Source organism: Pectinophora gossypiella, chromosome 10 (genome assembly GCF_024362695.1).
Source record: "Pectinophora gossypiella chromosome 10, ilPecGoss1.1, whole genome shotgun sequence".
Lineage (NCBI taxonomy): Eukaryota > Metazoa > Arthropoda > Insecta > Lepidoptera > Gelechiidae > Pectinophora > Pectinophora gossypiella.
In genome coordinates, this window is record NC_065413.1 from 1,530,077 (window position 1) to 1,552,579 (window position 22,503).

A 22,503-nucleotide genomic window follows, 5' to 3' on the forward strand; every position below is an offset into this window, starting at 1 on the left:
AGAGATGACAGCGCATGCGTTGACGTTTCACAAGAAATGACGTTTGCAACATATGGATGCGATCAAAATAAACAAATTATTTTTTTCGTTTATTTATATTTAACGACAACTAATTATCTACAAGGGTTATTATCAATCTATGCTGTAGCAGCTACGGCGGCTGTATCGTCTTCATCGTCACTATCTTCTCGAACTTCCTTTGGTATTTCACGTTCGACATGCACAAAGGGATCTATTTTTAACTTCTCCGGAGAGGGCGGGCTTCCGATTACGCACCTGTTCAATTAAACAATAATTATAATGTTTACACGTTTCAAGTTGATAGGTATTAAATTATTATTGTTACATGTGAAAATTATTTTTTTCCTGTTGAACCATCTCTAGAACTAAGTATGTTGGAAAGGGTAATGATATAGAAAATAATACCTAGTTATGAAGTCTCCTTCTCTCTTAGGACGCGCAGACTGCAGGTCTTTCAATAGAGCATCAATATTCTCCGCCACTTGTTTAGGCTCCATATTCAACTGCAAATACAACCAAAAAATAAGTTTTTCTTTCACAGTGAATAAATGAATTTTGAATTTTAATTTTAATAAAGGATAAGTATTAAATCAGACAGAAGCCTAGTCTGAAGGCCCTTACAAACAAGAAGCTGTAGGAAAAAGAGTCATTAAGTGTAATAAATTGATATTCACTAAGAGTTGAACTAACTACACCTGGCTGCACCGCATCGTACTTTCCTATGTTTTCTGTCAATAATAATCATAATAACTCTGACGTCTGGGTTGATGAGGTTGGTAATTCACCTCACAATTCACACGATAGAAGAAGCCTGAGAACCGTCATTTGCTAGAGCGTGATATGAGCGGGACTGCGACCTCACTTCAACCGGTTCGTCGATTCTGCCGCGTGCGGTCGCATTATCTCGCTCTAAGCAAATGATTCTAAGTAACAGAGAAGGATAGGAGCATAGGAAAGCGGTTCAGCCAGATGTAGTTCAATCCTAAGTGGGCTTGAACAAGGGGATTGAACAGTGCACCGCAAAAAGAGAGAGATAGCATTAATAACAGTAATAAAATATTCACGCATACACATACCCTCCCCACAGGTATCTCAACCTTCCCAAAGCTCTCCTGGGTGTCATCTTTCGACACTCTGTACTGTACCCCAGCAGCAAATTTCTTCACGAGTTCTGCTAAATCAGGATCCAGAGTTCCATTTCTGACGGTAGGGAACTTCCGCTTCAAAAGACCACGGATTGGGACTAAGTCTGTGATGATGTTGGGATGCGCGATTACATAGTCGTAGTCACCTAGCTTTATCTCGCCTTCCTGTGGGGAAAAATATTATAATATTTTGAGTACTTACAGCACTAGCATAGTTATCTTGTTGAGTGCCTGCAATTAACAACCAATCAATAATTCTTTATTGCACATATAACATATAGGACAGTCATAAATGGATGAAATAATTACAACAGGTGACCTTATTGCTAAACCGCAATTTCTGTCAGCAACCTTAGAGCACATTATAGAGCACTGGCATCAACTAATCCAATCTAGTGTATCAAATCCCACTGCAGGGTAAATAGCTCCCTATTTTTTTCCAATTTTTCACAGTTTTGTGCATAGAATACTCACCTGAATTTTCTTAATAAGATCAGAACCACCGGCCATCTTGGCCCCGGCGTCGGTAGCTTCCTTGATCAGCTCAGCACCCTTACAGAAAGCGAGAATGGATCGCTCTTCATCTCTAGGGAAGAAATGAGGAAGGAGAGTCAGACGAGTGAAGTTCTCCATGTAACGATTCTGTAAACCAAGTAAACGTGAAATTAAAAGATATGAATAACAACAACAACACAGGTAAGGTAGATAATTAATTATAACTCATTTATTTATGACAAAAAGAAACTTGGTATGTATGTATTACTATGCTATTGCATTAGGGTAAAATTGTAATGGTAGATGTAAGTGAAAATAAGAAAAATTGTACTGATTGTTGATAATGTGTTTTTTTTTCAATAGTGGTGCATCTAGACCAATCTAAAGCAACTTTTCACATCTTCTATGTTACCTAAACCCAATTAAAATAGCTTTCTTAAGAAAAAAAAAGAATCAAGAAGAAAAAAAAAGAATCAAGAAGAAGAAGAGTTGTATCAGAATAATTTATTTAATGTCTTTTTCACACTAAGCTGTAGCATAAACTCTCATCTTTTGGACATCCTATCATTCTAAACACCAGCTACTGTCATTTGTTTTTTAACCAGAGTATAATTTAATTTAATGAGAATAGTTTTTTACCTTTTTTACAGCAGCCATATTGAAATGTATCTCTGCAAAAACAAGTGCATCGGGCACATTGTACATGGTGGGATGGTGAGTCTGTTGATGGAGTTTGACTGCTTCTTCAGCCGAGTACACTACCCAACGGTAGTATTTAATGGGGAAAACATCATCCTTTGCTAGTTGTTTGTACGAATCATCTACAAATTTTGATACACTCAGTTTTGCGCCCCTGAAATTGAATTGTGTAACAGCATAAATAATTATTAATTACATTAATAAATGAATAATAAATACAGCTCAACACAAGTATAAAATTTATTAGCCCGCATCTTACTTAATAAAGTTTGTACTTACTTGTCTTTTCCTCTTTGATTGTGTGGTATAAATCCCACTTTAGTGACTTCCACTTTAACTTTTTTTGCACGAGCCTTGGCCCTAGTGCCTTTACGTGCCGCATAGTATACCGTTGCTGTATGAACTGATCTCTGCAAAAATATAAGAGTCATTCTCCTATAGGGTTAGCATAAAAAAACTAATTTATTTGCTTGATTAATTATTTGAATAATATATTCTTTGGAATGTAATAAATAAATTGTAACAAAACGTAAGGCATATCCCTATTCTGCCTTTCTTTATATCTTCTATATTTACAAATTAAAATTAAATTGTTGCGATTTCGTAAATGACTTACCAAACATGTAGTGTTTATCTTACAAAAAGATAAGGTGTTATTCAACACTGAACCTGAAAAATGTAATAAGAATGTTATATATTTATAAGCATTCTTGTATGATTCTCATTAAAATTTATGAATAAAGATAGATAGTAAAAGTTATGAAGTGATTGATAACTTACGAAATAACGTCCCAGCCATATCTAATGGCTGTAATAGTTAAAATTTTAAATAAACATAAAAGTAACTTATATTTATCGCAAGAACCTTTTTTAAATTCTTTGAGGTTATATTTGTTTTTTTTTTAAATGACAACTTTAGAAATGGCAACAAGGTTAGTGATATTTCAGCCTTGTGACTTGCAGTTGTTGTATTTCCCGACAATATAACAGTATAGACGACGCGACGGTCCGCAATTTAATTATTTTTTAAAATGTAATGAATGTAACAGAACTAAAAATATAGTGATGGCAGTTGAATCTCTTGACACGCTCTTGATTTTATTGTATTTTTGGTTTATTTATATTATTTTACTTTATCGTTAAATTATTTTGTGCGTGGAACGGAACGCTGTGTGGTTTCTTGTCTATGAATTTTACAGATAATAAAATACTGTTCTAAATATATGGATAGTACTCCTTGTTGACTCCTTGTAATAAACAACTTTTTTTTACCGCCATCTATGAACAACTCCTGGGTCGTGGGACTATTCTTATTGCAATTTTTTTAAACCGAGACCAAAGACCGAGACACTTACCTTGTTGCGTGGACTCACAGACTACTAAGAGAACCTAGTTCAGACGAACGTCTCTCATACAAAACAAAAGCCTCAGAATTTAGAGTTTGACACTTGATTTGACATATTTGAAATTATATTGCCACACGTAAAAATAATTGTGGGGTTGCCATGGTAATGATATGGCACGGCTAGGCAGAAGTGGTTTTAAATTATTTAGATAACTTAATTTTCGATGACAACTCACATAACACTGGCGAAGCTTGCCTAATGCTAAGCCTTCGCAAATTGTCATCACACAAACACTGTAACTTCTGCACTTCTAGAGTTCTTCCTACCTCACTTTTAGGAACTGGTGAAATATAGCGTCTTTTCGTCTTTTCGCTTACTTATCTTACACTCATACTGTACGGATATCACAGTTTTCTAGTTGAGAGGCTAAGTACGGAATTAATTCAACGCAAACTTCACTCGATCACTTACAATTACAAAACTGCAATGTAACAATGATTGATTTTGGATTTTGTTTGGTTAAAACGCTGGGCGGGCAGCGCTTGCCCTTGTGTCTATGTTTATATCCTAAGATTGTCCCAAGATGGCGGAGGATCTCAGAGGGGTGAAATGAAGTAGGAGAGGGGTGAAGTAAATGTCATTTTCTAAATTCTGTACGTTTGCTCTAAGGTACAATTTTTTGTATGAACATTTCCGGCCGTGGGTTACCCTTCCTCCATTGGTTGACTCTATGGTCAATCAAACGGCTTTGTCAATTTGTCAAACGAGCGCAGCGCAGCCGCAGTCGAAACAAAACATTTATTTTAAATTCATAAAAGAAAATTCCATTATTTACTTTATAAAATGTATTAACTGAGTAGTCTTTAAGTGGAAGTACGTATTTAAGTGAAAATGGAGAAAGTTAATTGCACTTTATTATTGGTTTCGCTGTTTGTTTTGCTTTGGGGTGTGGCCGGTCAATATGAATGGCAAACTCGCGATGCTTTTGATGATGTCCGGCTTAAAATGGACAAGGTAACGGCGGATAACTGCTTTATTACGCATCTGGACGACTTATACCTGCCCGAGGACTCCGTGTCTCACCACCCGGATGTGAAAGAAATCAATATCAACCCCGTATTCCCGAATCGAACTGCGATGTTGCACCTCCACAACATGGCTATGAATAGGGCATTTTTCTGGAGCTATATACTCCAGTCGAGGTTTATTCGTCCAGCCATAAACGATACGTACGATCCCGGTATGATGTACTACTTTCTTTCGTCGGTAGCCGATGTTTCGGCGAACCCGTACATTAACGCTAGTTCGATATATTTTTCACCGAACATGTCCTACACTTCTTCGTACCGTGGATTCTTCAATAAAACGATGCCGAGATTTGCACCACGAGCGATCAGAGCCGACGACTTCAATGACCCTGTCCATCTACAGAAGATATCAACGTTAAACACATTTTATGTGGAAGATTTGGGTGCGTTTGACCCGTCAAGTTTATCAAAGGACTATACGTCAGACTTCTATCGGATCAATGAGTGGTACCAATTATGGTTGCCTGATAAAGTGGCACAAAGGCATGACACTAAGACTACATATCAAGTGGAGATCAGATATGCAAACAATACTAATGAGACTTTTACATTCCATGGACCACCTGGGAATGATGAGGTGAGAAACATTTTTTACTCTAATTTAAAAAAAAAATATTTATTCTTTATTTTGTTCTAAATTAAAAATTATTGAGACTGAACACCCTGGGTGATCATGCCAGCCTCAAAAGTGCTTTTGGATATCCCTTAGGCAAAGAGTTGGTCAACCAGATAATACCTTTAAACTAAAAGCTTTACTTGTTACTGGTTCTGCTAATCAGCAATTTATAATTTTCGAGCCCTATTGGTCTAAGGCCAATCAGAAGTCGCTGTTCCGAGAAACTGTGTAAATAAACATGTTTTTATACAGAATATGTTAAGATAACTCTAGTAACCTATGTAATGATATGCATGTGTTGAAGTTTCTACAAAATAACTTTTAGGTAGGTATTATAAAATATATATATATATTTTTATAATAATAAAATGTATTTATTAGTCCAAACGACTTAATAACTATTGATACAGTTGGATAATAGCAGAAGTACAACCTGCACTATAAATACCAGCTATCTCCCATTGATACAATAATACATTATCTGCAATTTGTTAATCTGCAATAAATTTGCAACTCTAAAACTATATTCGGCTTTGTTCAGCATTAACTGCAGAATAAGCTAGTTTCCAACAGTAACTTCAAAACACGAAATTACCATGGAATTGTATGAAAAGGCACACTGACAAAAACATGATAAAATGTTGGTTTTTCTTTATATTATTTTCTTGATCATTATTCATAAATAAGTAAAATTAAAATGTTTTTCGTCAGTTTCAGATCTGTCTTTATTTAGTAATCAGAATTTACATACATACATACATAAACATACATAAACTCACGCCTATTTCCCACCGGGGTAATCAGAATTTAATAATTTATATTTGACTTTGGACACTACCCAATTCTCTTCTAATCTTTTTATCCCCTGTTGGGATGTAGGGCTTGAAGAACAGAATTCCAATAATAATAATAAATAATAATAATAAATATACTTTATTGAGTACAATGGACACAAAATATAGAGATAAGGACAGCATATACAGAAAAGCACAACAGGCGGCCTTATTGCTCATGCAGCAATTTCTTCCAGGCAACCTTTGGGTACAGGAAAATCCTCCAATCCTCGTGATCTTGCAGCCCCTGTAGCTTGCTCCCATGATGTGCGCAGAGTTTTTGATTCCCGGTCAACCGAGCGTTGCCTGGCCTCTTGGCCCACTACTTAATTAATTACACCTATGATTTGTGCATAATTACTTTTTAATAAAATAAAAAACAAAAATAGCCTTTATTCACCGATATTATTACATAGTTTTACTTTATTACTTAATTATTTATGTTTAATTATATGTCGGGCTGTCCTAGGACATACGCCTCCTCCTTATTGCGCCACACCTGTCTGTCGCCTGTTGACCTGCTCCAACCTTGTGGTACATCATCTTCCCACCTTTTGTTTGGTCTCCCTTTTCGCCTTTTACCATCTCTCCCCATAGATGGTATTACTTTTCAGGACTGTTTTATTTATAAACCTTTTTTGTAATTCAGTCTCCAGGCCCTGTGAACTGGACGAAGCCATATTTCGACTGCGGCAGGCTGAACAAGTGGTTGGTGGCGGCTGTCTCGCCCGTTGCTGACATCTACCCTCGCCACACGCAGTTCAGACATATTGAGTACCCTACGTAAGTATCACCTCATTTTACAATTATATTTGTTGTCACACAATATAAGCTCGTGTTTATATCCCAATTGGGGTAGTCAGGTACATCCATCGGAAGATGAACTAAGTGCCCACACTGCACCGACATTTTTGTTCGACCAACATGTGTTTTTGCTATGGGGACATTAATTACAACACACATAAGTTGATTTAATCTGGGCACACCATATACTATTTTCCTTTTCTGTCAGTCAGAACCGTCATTTGCTAGAGCGAGATAAAGTGCGGGAGTGCGACTGCGCTCCGACCGCCACGTAGAATCCGCCGAGTATGGTCGCATTATCTCGCTTTAGCAAATGACGGTTCTGAGTGATAGAAAAGGATAGAAGAATAGAAAAGTGCGGTTCTGCCGGATGTACTTCAACTCTTCGGGCCTTCAAATCAGCAGCTGCTTGGATGAATTTATTAATCTGTGCGATAGGAGCATGCGAACCCCGTTACAAACACGCGAATTCAAAAGTCAATTGAGAGAGAGAGAGAGAGAGAAAATTTATTGAACATTATACAATATTCTCTTCAGTTATATTCTACTATTCCTATTGTGTTTCAAAACATTCTCGTCAGTAGACAGTCATGGAATAACAATAGGAAATGTTTTATTGTGACCATCCCTCGCGGCACGGTAACTGCACCGCGCGATTCACTGCGTTTATTGGTTGAAACCCTCGATAGAATTCGCGCCACGCGCGCTTCAGTTACCATGCAGAGCCTGCATGTGTTCAGGATCACATGTGGTGTGATAAAAACCACAATGGTCAAAGTTATTGTGAATATTTTATTTTACCCGCAGGTACACAGCAGCAGTGGTCATGGAAATGGATTTTGACAGAATAGATATAAACCAGTGTCCACCGAGTCAAGGCAACGATCGACCGAATAGATTCGCCTCCACAGCACGATGTAAAGTAGACACCACAGAGGTAAGATTATTTGTCCAATAAAGGATATATTGGGACTTACTGAAATAAGGAAGTCAAAGAATTGACTCAAGATAGACAAGAATGGAGAATGCTACAAGAGTGGAAGTCACGGAACTTCCTCCCAAAAATACACTGGATCTTATCAAGCAGATTGGTTTAGAGGAGGACTTGGGTACAATAGATCTGGCAAGGTCGCAGTGGCTATTTGCGCTTTATCAGTTTAGGAGTAGGTCTGGCTCCGGACTCGGCCACCATCTCACGCCGGCCTACTGAAGTGAAAGGCGCAACCCCCGCGGCAAGGGCCCGCCGAACAGGAATTGCCCCAGTGGACGGCAGAGAAAATGACTCTTTCCCCCTGGGGCCGGGTAATGGTCTTGAATGAAACAAAACCGTATAGTAGGTTATGGTATTGTAACTAATAATATCTCAGTTACGTCGTACATAACTTATACTTATAGGGTAATATAAATAATGTATGTGCTAAGTGTGTGCTAAGACCCGTTTACACTCTGCAGTGCGAGCCCATCCACGGCTGGGGCTTCCGCCGCGGCGGCTACCAGTGCCGCTGCGCGCCCGGACACCGCCTGCCGCGCCTCGTGCGCCGCCCCTACCTCGGCGAGGTCATCGAGCGAGCCACCTCCGACCAGTACTACAACAACTTCGACTGCAAGCCTATTGGATGTGAGTTTACAATCCATATTAATATTATAAATCGGAGTGTATGTATGTGTCTGTCCGTTTGTTTGTCCGTCTTTCACGGCAAAACGGAGCGACAAATTGACGTCATTTTTTAAGTGAAGATAGTTGAAGTGATGGAGAGTGATATAGGCTATTTTTGGTGAGGGGGGTGAGGTAAACCTAGCTCAAAAGCAGCTAGCTCTGTTAGATAGAAAATAATCGATCGACTTAATATCGACTGATACATCACTATGCTCATGATCATCACATCACTAGTAGGTATTTTGGCAGATCTAATTCGTACCGCGCATTGAGACGATTGTAAAATGTTATCTTATTGAAATATAATAACGGCTTCCATGGTCCAGTGGTTGAGCGTTGTGCTCACGATCCGGAGGTCCCGGGTTCGAATCCCGGTGGGGACAAGTCACACTGAACACCTGATTGTCCGAAAAGTAAGATGATACGTGCTTTGTGAGGCACGTTAAGCCGTTGGTCCCGGTTATTACTTACTGATGTAAGTACGTAGTCGTTACATGAGTCATGTCAGGGGCCTATGGCGGCTCAATAATAACCCTGACACCATGGTCGATGGGGTTGGTAATGCACCTCACAATCCACACGATAGAAGAAGATTGAAATATAATCAACAATTGTACTGACTGGTCGTTCTGTTTAATATTTCGTCGTTATTCCTTATTCTATGCTAGGGGTCCAACGGATGCCAGTAGAGTGGGTGAGGGCCCACCCGTTCACGCGCGCGATGTACATGGACCAGTACTACGAGTATGTGAACGCGACGCCCGGGCCCGCCGCGCTGCATACGGAGCGGGTCAACGTCTATGAGGTGCTCAACTTCATACGAAGCGTCCAGCCCAACAACTGCACCAAGTAAGTACCGTGCCACGATCAGTGATATGCCGACCATGCTATAACAAGACCAGAGGGCTTAGCACAGTAAGCACACGACTCTTTCTCGCCGCGACAGAGATCGTCTGTCTCTTTCTGGGCAGTACTGTGAGAGAGTGACGGGTGACATAAGTCGAGGCGAGAAAGCGTCGCGCGCTTACGGTGCTAAGCCCGTAGGTATGCTCAAAATTGACAGCTAGCATTTCAAGGTTAGCCCAGCTGACGTCATCCTTTCCTGCTTTGTCATTTCGTAAAAAATAAATTACCCACGTCCAATGTTTTTAATTTACTTTGCAAGGAAATTTTGCACTTTTAGTAAAAGATTTACCTACAGTTTTAATGATTTTTGTATGTGACAAATAGTAGTAAGTAATTAAAATACAGTTTCAAATTACAAAAAGTCAAATAATCCAACTTAAAATTACTTAACCTAGAACCCACTCCGTGTCAAACCTGGCCCAAAAGTGCCCATGACACTAGCAGCGTTACCGCGCTGGATTGCCACGGACAACCTCTGAGCCAAGTAAGACCCGGAGCGGGGGTCAAAGCCCTGCTCTCTAAGGCGACGGCCCACGTCCACGTCGGTCGTCGTCGTCAGTAATTCACTTAATTTTCAATTAATCAAATTTACGCCCTTGGAATGTTGGCGATACCAATTGAATTGTTACCATTCAGTTACGTCATCAATGGGCTAGCAATGGCGGCTTGTTATAGGATTGAGCATACCTGGTCTTCTTATACCATGGTGCCGACAATAAAAAGTCGCAAAAGTTATTATAAGAAATAATCTAAAATAACAGCGCCATCTAGCGGTTGGCGATGGGACTACGTCGAAGACGAACAGATGGCATTGACAACGCAACGGTAATACTACTGAGGAAATACAGATGGCCTTACCTACCGTTCCAGGCCGTCACATGTACCTGGTCTACTTACTGTGTACAGTCATGAGCAATTTCATGTACCCACTTTAGAACCCTGTCGCACTAACATATTTGACACTTAATGAGACTTGCGGTTCAATTTGTGAAAAAAGTTAATGTGACATGGTTTCAAAGTGTATACATATTAGTACTCGTGACCGTACCACCTTAACTGTATAGGTACTTGCAATGTAACTTGCAATGAATGCATATGAAAATGAAAATTAATAAATATACCAAATCTTTCATTTTTTGATGCTGTCTGTAAAAGTTTTATATATGTTGCTGTATGTGTACCTAAATAAATATATTTTTAGGTACAACCCGTCGGACTTGTACCTCAACGGCGACATAGCGTGGGGCGCGGAGGAGCAGCTCGAGAACCAGGCCAAGATGGCTGTTAGACTGGCCAACTTCATCAGCGCTTTCTTACAGGTATGACAACATACATAACATAAACAGCCTATATACGTCCCACTGCTGCGCACAGGCTTCCCCTAAATCAACCGGTGGGTATGGAGCATACTTCATCACGCTGCTCCGCTGCGGGTTGTATGATTCTGATTTCTGTAGGTCTGCCGTGATCTTGAAGAGGTTGTTAGCGAGCGAAATCACACATGACCAACTCAGTATTAGTAGTTTAGTAGTTTGATGGGTACGTTTGAGCCAGGAATGATCCGGGGCGGGCTATTCGAATAATGACGAAGCTTGTTTCTGATTTCGGTTTGTATTTTGACGAAACATTTGTGGATTTATGGTTTATTCTTGTTTTTAGTTCCTTTTTGACGAAGCCTGTGGTGGATTTAATGATCTTGTTTAAAATCTTTTTGAATTAAATTAATTTTGTATTAACGTATAATAAAAATTTATATTGTTTCGCTGTACTAACATAGTATTCTTAAGCTTTTTTTTTACTAACAGTCTATGGATTTGTAATTATCTGAAAATAAACAATGTTTATTTATTAAAGAGTAAAAGATCGCAAAATTATATAATGTAAAAAATCTTACTTTACAACCCGTTGCTATGCGCCATATAATCAACAATACCTAGGCAACGGGGGTTGCCAGATCTGACGCCAACAGAGGTCATGTACAGCCGCACTTGGTATATGGAAAATGTCATTGCAGGTGTCAGATCCCACGGAGGTGTTCAGCGGAACGCGCGTGGCCGACAAGCCGTTGACGGAGGACCAGATGATCGGCGAGACGCTGGCTGTAGTGCTCGGGGACTCCAAGATATGGTGCGCAGGTCAGACATAAATAAATAAAATAAAATAACCTTTAAAAATACGAACAGAATCACGTGGCATGCATGTTAGGGGAAAAAAACTTATCGATTTCGACAAAATTTATTGAATCGATCGATAATGTTATCGATCGTATAAAAATAATATACGACACTGTACTGGTGCTAATTCCAGTACGCACCACCTAATTTTATTTTAAGTTATACCTAATAAAATTAACGTGATAAAATTATCGATCGATTCAATAAATTTTGTCGAAATCGATAAGTTCTTTTCCCCTCACATGCGTGGCACGTGATTCTGTTCGTATTTTGACAGAACGACATGACATATTTGGGTTCACGTATAAGCACCAGTCGACATAACGACACAATTATATCGTCAGAGACCAGACTCGATAAAATGACCGTGACGAAATTTTATCACGTTGCGCAATGTTAGCCCTACTGGTCTTATACCATGGAGGATAACTTAGTCTTAACTTTGGACTAAAAAAATATACCTCATCATTCATCATGTCACAATTTTCTCTAACGCCGTCACCGATCATTGTAGGAACATTCTGGGACAGAAACAAGTTCACCAACCGCACGTTCTTCGCGCCATTCGCCTACAAGACTGAGCTGAATACCAGGAAATACAAACTGGAAGATCTGGCACGACTGAACAGTACCGGTAAGATATTATTAAATTATTATATTTCTTTGTACAATCTAAAAAACTACATCAAAGCTGTAATAGTCTGTAGAAGAACGCCTCTAAAGTCGCAGGTTTGAATCCAACATGGGCCTTGACCAATGATTTTTGAAAATCCGAAAAGAAAAGGGATTGGTAATTTACAGACTAGTCGTGTGCTTATATTATATTGTTACAATAGAAAGATATTGGTGCTAATTCCTGCAGACGCTATCTTATTTTATTTTAAGTTATACCTGTAATTTTCTTATCCGTTGAAAAAGAAAGGGACGGGTAATCGACAGGCATAAAATTTATGGAATACACGTCAATTTTAAGTAGAAATATAAAACAACCATCTAAAAATGTTACAGCATGTCAAACGAATTACGTACCGGCGAGATGCCTATTTTATTCGCCCGGGTTATTCATTCGTTTTAAAATTAACTTATTGACAATCATCCGTCCCTGTCCTTTTTGGCGGATAAGAAAAGACGAGTATAACTTAAAATAAAATTAGGAGGTGTCTGCAGGAATCGGGGCCAATGTTTAATAATAATGTGAATCAAGTCTAGTAAATGTTTGTTAGAGCAATAAGGCCGCCCAAGTTGTACTCTATTCAATACAATACAACTACACTTTATTGCACCAAAATAAACAGAAATAATTACAAAAAGTCTCTTATCTAAGTACATGGAAAATGGCGGCCTTATCGCTTAAAGCGATGTGTATTCATGTGTGAGTCTGAAATTATATTCTGTGCAATGAAGTGTATTTGTTTTTTTTTTTCCCACAGAGCAAGTCTACACGAACAAACCCTGGTTCCAGTTCTTGAAGCAGCGTTGGTCTACCAATTTCGACAGCCTTGAGAAATTCTACCTCAAAATGAAGATAAGAGACGACGAGTTGGGAAAGTATTTGAAACGCTACGAAAGATACCCTACGTTCTATAGGGCTGCCAACTTGAAACATGGACACTGGACCAGGCCTTACTTTGACTGCGACGGACATCTCAAACAGTGGGTGGTTACATACGCTGCCCCGTTCTTCGGTTGGGATAGCGTTAAAGTCAAGCTGGAATTCAAGTGAGTTTAAATACGAACCGCTTTATCGTTTATACCCTGCTAAGATTCTTCAAATCCTACCTCTTTTTTGACGTGATTTATCCGATTTATCCGGGGCTATAGGCGTGATGTTATTGTCTATTGTAAAAAATAAAACCGTGTTTTTGGTTGCTCGTATAGGCATGTACCAACACCAGCTCCAGCTACTCAAATAGTTTTCCATAACCACTTTTTTATATATGTCGAATTGTAGATTTGCAGCAAATGGCATTAACTATTTGGCTGGACAAATGGGAAACGCTGAAGGCTCTCACCCGGTACAACGTTTAAGATAACAGGCCTGGTGCCCAGTTGGGTGCGAACCTTGGCTCAAGGCATCGTTTGATGGGATAATATTTGAAAGTATTAATCGACCCTAGCGGGTCGATAGGGATAACCGCTAAAAAAGGGAAAGGGTCGACCACGCCGACGGGTCTCGGGATTCTGAAGTGTTTCTTGTCGACATAAGTAACAGTGAGTACGATGTTTGACCATGATGACGTCACAGATATTTCCATACAAACTCCAAAGAAAACTTTCGATTTGACGTTTCGTAAAAAGTATCTCATTTGACTAGGTTGTCAAGTAGCCTATTCACTATGTTTGTAAAAGCTGCTAAGGACTAAAGTAAAAGGGCGAGCACGCGCGGACTGTCTTGTCTCGCTCGCATTTACGCGGCAAAGCAGCGATTACAATGAGATTTTTGTATGGAATATTCGAGGTGTGAGTATGACGTAACCAAAGCATATTTTCTTCCGCAGAGGCGTAGTGGCGGTGACGATGTCCCTGATGTCTCTGGACATCAACCAGTGCCCAGACAAGTACTACGTGCCCAACGCGTTCAAGAGCACCGATAAATGCGACAGGACGTCTTCTTATGTCAGTATACATTATATCATACAAATACGTCTATATACATTGGTGCACACACACCCAGACATGTAGTCACCTCACACACAAACGCACGCAAGCACACACGCTCGCACACGCACACACACACACATACACGCACGCACGCACGCACGGGTTTTCGCTGTAAGATGACGATTTGGTATTTGTAGCAGTGTTTTGAGTAGTTTAGAATTGTCCATTGACCAGCTATTTTTTATTTATTTATTTAAAGGCACATCAATAATACAAGCACATTACACATAATCACATACACTATTTTTGATCATTAGACAGTTAATAGTGAATTGTTCGTTGGCAGTGCGTACCGATCCTGGGTCGCGGGTTTGAGGCCGGCGGCTACAAGTGCGAGTGCCTACAGGGGTACGAGTACCCGTTCGAAGACCCCGTCACCTACTACGACGGCCAGATCATGGAGGCCGAGTTCCAGAACATTATTATGGACAAACCCACGCGCCTTGACATGTTCAGGTAATCTTCTTCTATAGTTTGTCAACCACGTGGGTGGGTTAACGTCGTGTCTTATAGGGAAGTCAAGGAATTGACCTTTGATAGACTGGTATGGAAAATGCTACACCGACAAGAGCGTGGCTCTTAAACTGATGATGATGAGTGTGTCAGGGCTACATATTTTATAATCTTCTTCTATCGTGTGGGTTGTGAGGTGGATTACCAACCCCATCAACCCTGGTGTCCGGGTTACTATTGAGCCGTCAAAGACCCCTGACATGACTTATGTAACAACTACTCACTTACATTAGTAAGTAGTAACCGGGACCAACAGTTTAACGTGCCTTCCGAAGCACGGATCATCTTACTTTCGGACAATCAGGTGATCAGCCTGTAATGTCCTAACCAAACTAACGCTCTAACAACTAGACCACGGAGGTGTTAAAAAGACTTAACGGATTTTGTATAATTTCAGATGCAGGCTAGCCGGCGCCGCGTCCGTGCAGGCTAGTATGGTACTGCTATTTGCCGTTTTGTTCGTGCTTTTAAGGATCAGATAAGTACTGACTAAAAGAGAACAATAGTAACTCGTCTGAAATCTTCACACAAGCACATTGGTACAATGATTTTATATTATAAAAAAAAACTCGTTTAAAAGGCGGAACGAATTATTGTTATGTATATTTGTCCTTTTGTTACCAAAGTGCTAATAGTGGGTCGGTTTATAGTGAAAATTTCCTAAGCGCCTTTTTCTCTTCTATCGTGTGGGTTGTGAGGTGGATTACCAACCTCATCAACCTTGGTGTCAAGGTTATTATTGATCCGCCAAACCCGCCGGCGTACATACATCAGTAAGTAGTAACCGGGACCAACGTCTTAACGTGCCCCTTTGAAATATCACATTAGGATGTATTTTTTGTGAACATAATCAATCAGTCAATTTAAACCAATCCATAAATTAATTGAAAGAAAACTACGTTTTATTAAAGAAAAATCACACCAGAATGTGATTTTACAAAGCCGCTTACGAGATTCTCACTATAAGAAGACGTTACGAAAGTAATCCATGAAAACGACTCGCATTTATAAAGACAGGCATACGCACCAAGTGTATTTTAAGAGTTTATTTTCATTAATAGATAGTGAACACATTTAGGTAACGAGAGATTATGAGGACGCGGTGCGTCGCTGCATACCATTTGATCGCGCGTAAAAGTGTTTCTGCATGAACGCTCTTTTACATCGCCATGTGTTTGTTTCCATCGCGCGACGGGAAATTAAACGCTCCGCGCCGCGTTTCCATAAAACAGGTCATAGCTAGTGATGGACAATTGTTTCAAAAATTAACAATCGAATTATTCGAATAATTCCATGCATGGTATTCGTTATTCGAATGAAAACAAATCATTCGAATACTAATTCGATATTCGAATGAGTTTTGACCAAATGTGTGCAACATGATATATTTTTGGTTTATTGGTTACAATTATTATTTACGCAAATATTTTTAAAAGTTTTCAAGTTACGTTGGGTAAATAATTTTTGAAAATTATAAACAAGAATGATGAAAACTTATTCGGATTTGATACTAATTCATTCGAATGATCTTTTCATTTGAATACCTGCCCATTTGAATGAATCATTCATATTTTCCCATCACTAGTCGTAGCATTTTAGTGACCAAAATCTACACTATTTACTTACTCAGTCAGTCTTTACTTAGTCAGTTTTGTAGAATCTCAAGTTAGATTTAATTCGTGCAGCTATAAATCGTGGTAGCTTGGCTACTCAGTATTGTAGTGATTGACTTCATATCAGATAGTTATAAACAATATACTGAGATAAAAAATATATAAGATTGTGCCTTTTATAATGTCTATTAATCTTCTTCTATCGTATGGGTTGTGTGGTGGATTACCAACCCCATCAACCCTTGTGTCAGGGTTACTATTGAGCCGCCAAAGGACATGGCTCATGTAACGACTACTAACTTATAATTAATGTCTATTAACTAGTAAGTATGACTTTTATCTCCGAACTTTTTTACGAAGATTACAAGCCATGGCTAAATATAAGATTTTTTTAAGAAACATTTTTATACATTCAGATAGCAATAGTGTTCTGTATCATTGATTATGCGAATAATTATAATTTCTCGTCTTTTTATGCTAAGTTTTGATTATTATATTATTTTAAAAACGGTGCCTATTCGGGCGGACACAAACAATCTAATTTTACGTAACGATAATGCAAAAAGGAGGGGTGTTCAGCAGCTATGTCAGGACATCATTTCCCACCTAACTTCTATACTTCTTACACGAATTTAACAAATAAGATAGCTATGGTTGTATGTCAATCTGCCCTTAGATTTCACTTCCTACGGTGTTCAACCACGGCTGTCTTCTGAACATCACTATACCACACTATATATATTACTTCACTACATCATTACTCACTATTAGTCAGAACAACTGGTTCAGTACAATTAATGATTATATTTCAATAAAAACAAGTAAATAGCTTCAATGCGCGGTACGGTCACGAGCATTAATGTGTATACACTTTGGTACCATGTCACATTAACTTTTTTGACAAATTGAACTGTAAGTCTCACTAAATGTAAAATATAGTGCGACAGAGTAGTAGTTAGTGCGACAGAGTCCTAAAGATACATTATATTGCTCATGACAGTGTTGGGACGTTCATTGGCATAGTGATGTGTCAGTCGAGATTAGGCCGATCGATTCTTTTCTATCTAACACTACCTATTGAATTCAAATGGAATGGAATATTTTCTTGTTTCATACTTTTTAGAGCGCGATTTTTCCGTAGTCGGGTTTTAGTTTTTAATCTTATTGAAGAAATAGATAATCGATTTGGATATATTTGGTTGAATATAATGAATATAAGGGGCGGTAAAATAAAACGGCGTCGTTCTTGCTACTCCATTTTGTTTCTATTGTTTTATGATAAAATATGTGGCCAGCTAGCTAAATTGTTACACCCCGTTTTCGCTAGATGGCGCTTGTCCGTGACACTTATTGATTTAGTTTGAAAACTTTTAAATTCGCTTAAATGCCGTTCTTTACTTACACTGGGTACAAGAAAGAGATAGACCTACTTTTACTCCTGTCAAATTAAGTTTGTGGTTGCCCGAATTGGCATCATTATAATTATGTACAAAAAATGAGAACTTTTTGATCTGATTTTTATTTTATATTTCACGCTAAGTACTTTCTATACTCTTCTATTTTTATGATATGTTTTTATAATTATTATTTTATTATTCGACATTTATTATGTTAAATTGTGAGCCGTCCATATTAGACTGATTTATGTTATCAATATACTTATCAATTATAATGAATCTCAACTTTTTTAACAATTTTGTGTATCAATCGTTGCACTACTAAAAATAATCTTATAAAAATAAGATGTCCAGGGGCGTCGTCCTTTTAAGACATTTTACCCCATGTTGTGAAGTCGTCTTAAAGTTGAGGAGGAGATGGGCCTCCTTTTATAAATAAAAGTCCGAACTATGATGGGTATCCTCTATTGTTCATCAACATACACGGATAGGACAGAATAACAACACAATCACGATAATTTATATAAAAATCTCAGAGCGAGTTGAAAGTGCACCTGTCGCCTAGCAAGCCTTTCACCCAAGAGAGAGAGGTGAGGTGCGGGGGCGAGCGGTGTGACATATGGCCAAGCGTGAGTCGAATTTATTTGGCACTGGCTACAACATCATTCAGCCTTGTCATACGCCACAAAGTGTATATTGAACTATAAGTAGCATATTTTACATCAATGATTTAAATTAACAATATGGATAAAATCTGCCTATTTCTCCCATCAGTTGTCGCTACTGGTGAGTGTTCTTCAATTCTGACATTTCCCTGTGCTATTTGAGTAAACAAACATATTGTTTTGGTTATATTTTTACCAGCGCCTTTGCGCAGTGTTTAACTACCAAATTATACAGTTGAAGAAATCCTTGGGTGTCGGGACGGTGAAATTGATTTTATAAAATAAAACAGCAGCGTCTTGTCTTGTGTTGTATTGAGAGAAGGGGCGAGCGAAAGCTCCGCGAATGAATGTGATCACAACAGTGTTTCCATATTTAAAAATATTAAAATATATTATATGTTTTCAACAACAGTGTTACTACAAAACAAAGACTAAAAGATATACTATGTTTAAAATATAATCCGTATACGAAAGAAGTCCCGAACGCCGCGGCGCTACTGTCGCAGATCCTGCATAGAATTATTATGGCTTGTCAAGTTAGTTTCATTAAAATCCGCCGACTTCTTTTGTGGCGCGAAATACTATTTCAAACCTAGTTTATTTTTAGTTTGTGTTTTGTAGTAACACTGATAGTGTTATATTTATTCCTTAAAGATGGGAATGAAGAAAACTTATTTTCAATCAAAACTGCCCTTTTCTAATGGCTGCTTTTCTTTTTCGCAACTCATCCTTCAGATGGGATACACGCATACTCCACGTTGCTCCACATTTTATAGCAATTCATCACGAATTTTAGTTGGACAGTATGGAGAGCTGTCAAAATTTAGGAACACTCAACAGTGCTGCTACATTTTAGCTTCTAGTTTTTATCCTCACTAAATACAAATTATGAATTTTAGTATTAAGTGCCCAGTCCATAAGGGTTAAAAAGGCGACATCGAAGCAATTCATCTAAAAAAGCAATATTGCAATTTCATATAAAAATATTCAATATTTTTAGATGAATTGCTTCGATGTCGCCTTTTTAAAACCCCAGTAGTCTATAAACAAGATAAAAAAGGCAATGTATTTTAAATCAATTTATTTGTCACTTAGTTTTTAGTATTGTTACGTAGCAATAAAACATAATTACTTATACGATTTTGATATAAAGATATTTTACATGGTTTCATACAAAAATGTATTTACTTTAAGGGTTTATGTAACGGAATCACTAGCTTTCTCTTTATCTAACTTATTTGTGTTATTCTATGTTAGATAGAGAGAGCAAACTTTTATGTATTTTAGTGGAATTCGCCGGTTTTGTTGATAAATCATTGTTTGGAGTCCTAAATGCGGAATATTTATGTCAGAAATAAACTGAATAAATATACCAATATAAGCTTTAAAAAACTTAGTAGCATTTGAAATCATTAACATTGATTTTTTCTATAAATGTACAAGATGACAACACACATTTCTTTTACATTGGAAAATGCGAAAAACTGAAGAAGTTTTGTTTTAAGTTTATTGTTTTAAATATTTCGCTTTTACGACTCAATGGTCCTTTTTCACGACTCACTAATAAATTGACTGACAGCCTATCTACCTAATTAAAGTCTGATAGCTGTACTACTATCTGCTAGATAACTTCTAGACAGATTATCAGCCAGTTGTTAGCAAGTGGTGACATAGGCTTTTGAAGATTATATGCAGCTTGAAATTATAGTATACAGCCTAGTATTAAAGTCATATCTGTTGTCTCTCTCGCACTAGGGTGTATACTATGGCTCTGTCCTGCTGTCATTAAAAAATGAGGTACATTTAGCACAACGTTTTGTAACATTCCACTAAGTGTGAATGGTTAATCCGGGTCCCTCCGTCCATTATGAGTGCCTTTACAATTTCGTAATAAAGTTTTTAAAATATCCACACTTGTTTTGCTATTGTTGTGGTTGTTGGCTGACCATTTCCCAGGCTACACTGTAAATGCAGAAAAATAATAATTAAAAGTCGCGTCACTCACTAATAGTTACCAAAACTATTACCGTAGCACGGAGCACGCATATCGCGACGTGATACATTAACCAACGCTATTGGTTTTGTGATAAATAAACTAATTCTATTGGCGCAATTATCGCGTCGTTGTGAGCGATATACGAGCTATTGGGAGGTATATGGAAGCAATGGGGTATAATAGTTGATAACACGTAGAACGAAGCGTTTGAAGAAGTCTGTTACGCTAAATAAGGTTGCCAATTGCCTTGTATTAGATAAGCCTTTTAAACCTCTGTTATTATCTTTGTGCAATAAATAATATTTCTACGGGGACAGATTTTAGCCCATCGACCATTATAATGGTTCATTAGTTTGGACGGGCGCAATCCCTCTAGTTTTTACGACATGGGAAGATAAGAAGCTGATGGTGTTCTATGATTTTCCGCGCTCAGTCTAGCAAAGATTTTTCTAGCTGTGGAGTTTTCGAGAAAAGAAAAACTTCCTAAAATAAAATTAAGAAGCTACGTAAGGTGCGGCATAGCGCTTGCGGTCAGACTATTGCAATATACCAATATATTTTAGGGCCTCCATTTTCCTGAGCATGTGAAATCTCCACACGTACACGTGTCTTCTGTTCCGCCCAGCCTGGAGAAGAAAACCTTATCACTTCACTTGCCAAGTTCAAAGCAGGTGAAGGAGTTGTAGTAGGTGAAGCAGGTGAAGTAGTTTTAAGGGACGACGCGCTACGATACGATTGCGAGGTAGGGGATTCGAAAGAAAGAGAGGGAAGAAATAATTAGGCATCTTCTGCGTTAGCTCGTTACACTGTTGACACTTCCTTGACCTCTTTAAGAGGCAGAATGGTGTCAATAGCAAATCCATTTAAGAAGAAATTAGCTATCTGCCCTTACGCTTGTACACTCACGGTGTATGATAAAATTGGATGAATGGCATATTACAAAAGTGACCGTGTGTGAATAGGGGTAGCCCCTACTATATCCCGCCAGAAAATGGAAGGTGTGAGTGCTGTTATGACATCTGACAGAGACGAATGGCATGTTCTCTCTTTCATTCAAAAACTCCCTCTCTTTTTGACTCTCTGCTAACCCCGGTGGGAAATAGGCATGAGTTTATGTATGTATGATTTATATAATCCTAAACTCTTTTATTCTGTATTAACCGAAGGACCAACGCTGTACTTCATACTGCAAACCTGAAAGATTAAAAATCCTTTATACCTTGATATTACATACTTGTCGTCCTGTATGATAGCTGTTCTTATGTATACTAGGGCTCCTATCAGTCCTAAGTATACAAAAATGTATATCAACATGTAAAGGACAACCAGTAAACGGAATAACCCCATATTTTTCACGGAGCCTTTTCTATTTCAGCATTTTCTGTTTGTCTTGAGATTTTTAACTAATACATTTGCATTTTCGGGGTTTCATTTTTATAAATATTTATTGTAAAAGTGACAATACATTTACTTGATTGACAGCTGACAGTATCAGTAGGCTACGCCCGTAGTAGGCATCGAAAGCAAAATGCGTATGACTGTATAAGCTACGCTTTCTTTGCCTATAATTAAGGGACAATAAAAAAATGTTTGACAACTTTGACGTGACATTTGATGACATTGACATTTTGGGAAAAAAAAAAAGGCGCGGGACAATACGGACGTGTTTTAAATTTGCATTTAAATAATATTTCGGAAAATTTGTATAATACTGTATATATTTATAAAAATAGGATTACAATTAACTTAATTCTATAGTGTAAATATAAAAGATTGAGTGAAGATGGGGAAAGGCGCAAAAAAACGTAAAAAGAAAATTGATTCTGAGGAGGCCGGGTCTGATAGTTCGGCAGACTCAATGAAGTCATTTGAAG

General features: G+C 38.2%; 2 protein-coding genes across 2 annotated transcripts; one reads left to right on the forward strand and one right to left on the reverse strand.

Annotated features, from left to right (window-relative positions):
- Window positions 1–76: 76 nt before the first annotated feature.
- On the reverse strand, window positions 77–3,284 carry LOC126370263 (50S ribosomal protein L1). The gene is made up of 8 exons (XM_050015086.1): window positions 3,141–3,284; window positions 2,977–3,029; window positions 2,640–2,770; window positions 2,301–2,514; window positions 1,641–1,808; window positions 1,098–1,331; window positions 427–524; window positions 77–276 (listed from the first exon to the last, which is right to left on the reverse strand). The coding sequence occupies exons 1-8, from the start codon at window positions 3,157–3,159 to the stop codon at window positions 138–140; spliced, it is 1,056 nt and encodes a 351-aa protein (XP_049871043.1). The 5' UTR covers window positions 3,160–3,284; the 3' UTR covers window positions 77–137.
- A 1,178-nt stretch (window positions 3,285–4,462) lies between these two features.
- Window positions 4,463–20,542, forward strand: LOC126370215 (uncharacterized). The gene is made up of 12 exons (XM_050015001.1): window positions 4,463–5,371; window positions 6,893–7,026; window positions 7,855–7,984; window positions 8,500–8,665; window positions 9,373–9,553; window positions 10,812–10,929; window positions 11,625–11,745; window positions 12,299–12,418; window positions 13,215–13,503; window positions 14,283–14,400; window positions 14,732–14,901; window positions 15,356–20,542. Exons 1-12 carry the CDS (start codon window positions 4,598–4,600, stop codon window positions 15,438–15,440), a joined length of 2,406 nt encoding a protein of 801 aa, XP_049870958.1. The 5' UTR covers window positions 4,463–4,597; the 3' UTR covers window positions 15,441–20,542.
- The last annotated feature ends 1,961 nt before the right edge of the window (window positions 20,543–22,503 follow it).

What these genes read in the sequence shown, in the direction of transcription:
- LOC126370263 (XM_050015086.1), bottom strand. An exon ending in TTGAGATACCTGTGGGGAGG is followed by an intron (nt 525 to 1,097) that starts GTATGTGTATGC and finishes TTGTATTTGCAG; the next exon opens with TTGAATATGGAGCCTAAACA. An exon ending in GAAGGAGACTTCATAACTAG is followed by an intron (nt 277 to 426) that starts GTATTATTTTCT and finishes TTAATTGAACAG; the next exon opens with GTGCGTAATCGGAAGCCCGC.
- LOC126370215 (XM_050015001.1), top strand. Translation starts at nt 4,598, where the DNA reads ATGGAGAAAGTTAATTGCACTTTATTATTGGTTTCGCTGTTTGTTTTG. An exon ending in CGACTGCAAGCCTATTGGAT is followed by an intron (nt 8,666 to 9,372) that starts GTGAGTTTACAA and finishes ATTCTATGCTAG; the next exon opens with GGGTCCAACGGATGCCAGTA. An exon ending in GCGACAGGACGTCTTCTTAT is followed by an intron (nt 14,401 to 14,731) that starts GTCAGTATACAT and finishes GTTCGTTGGCAG; the next exon opens with TGCGTACCGATCCTGGGTCG.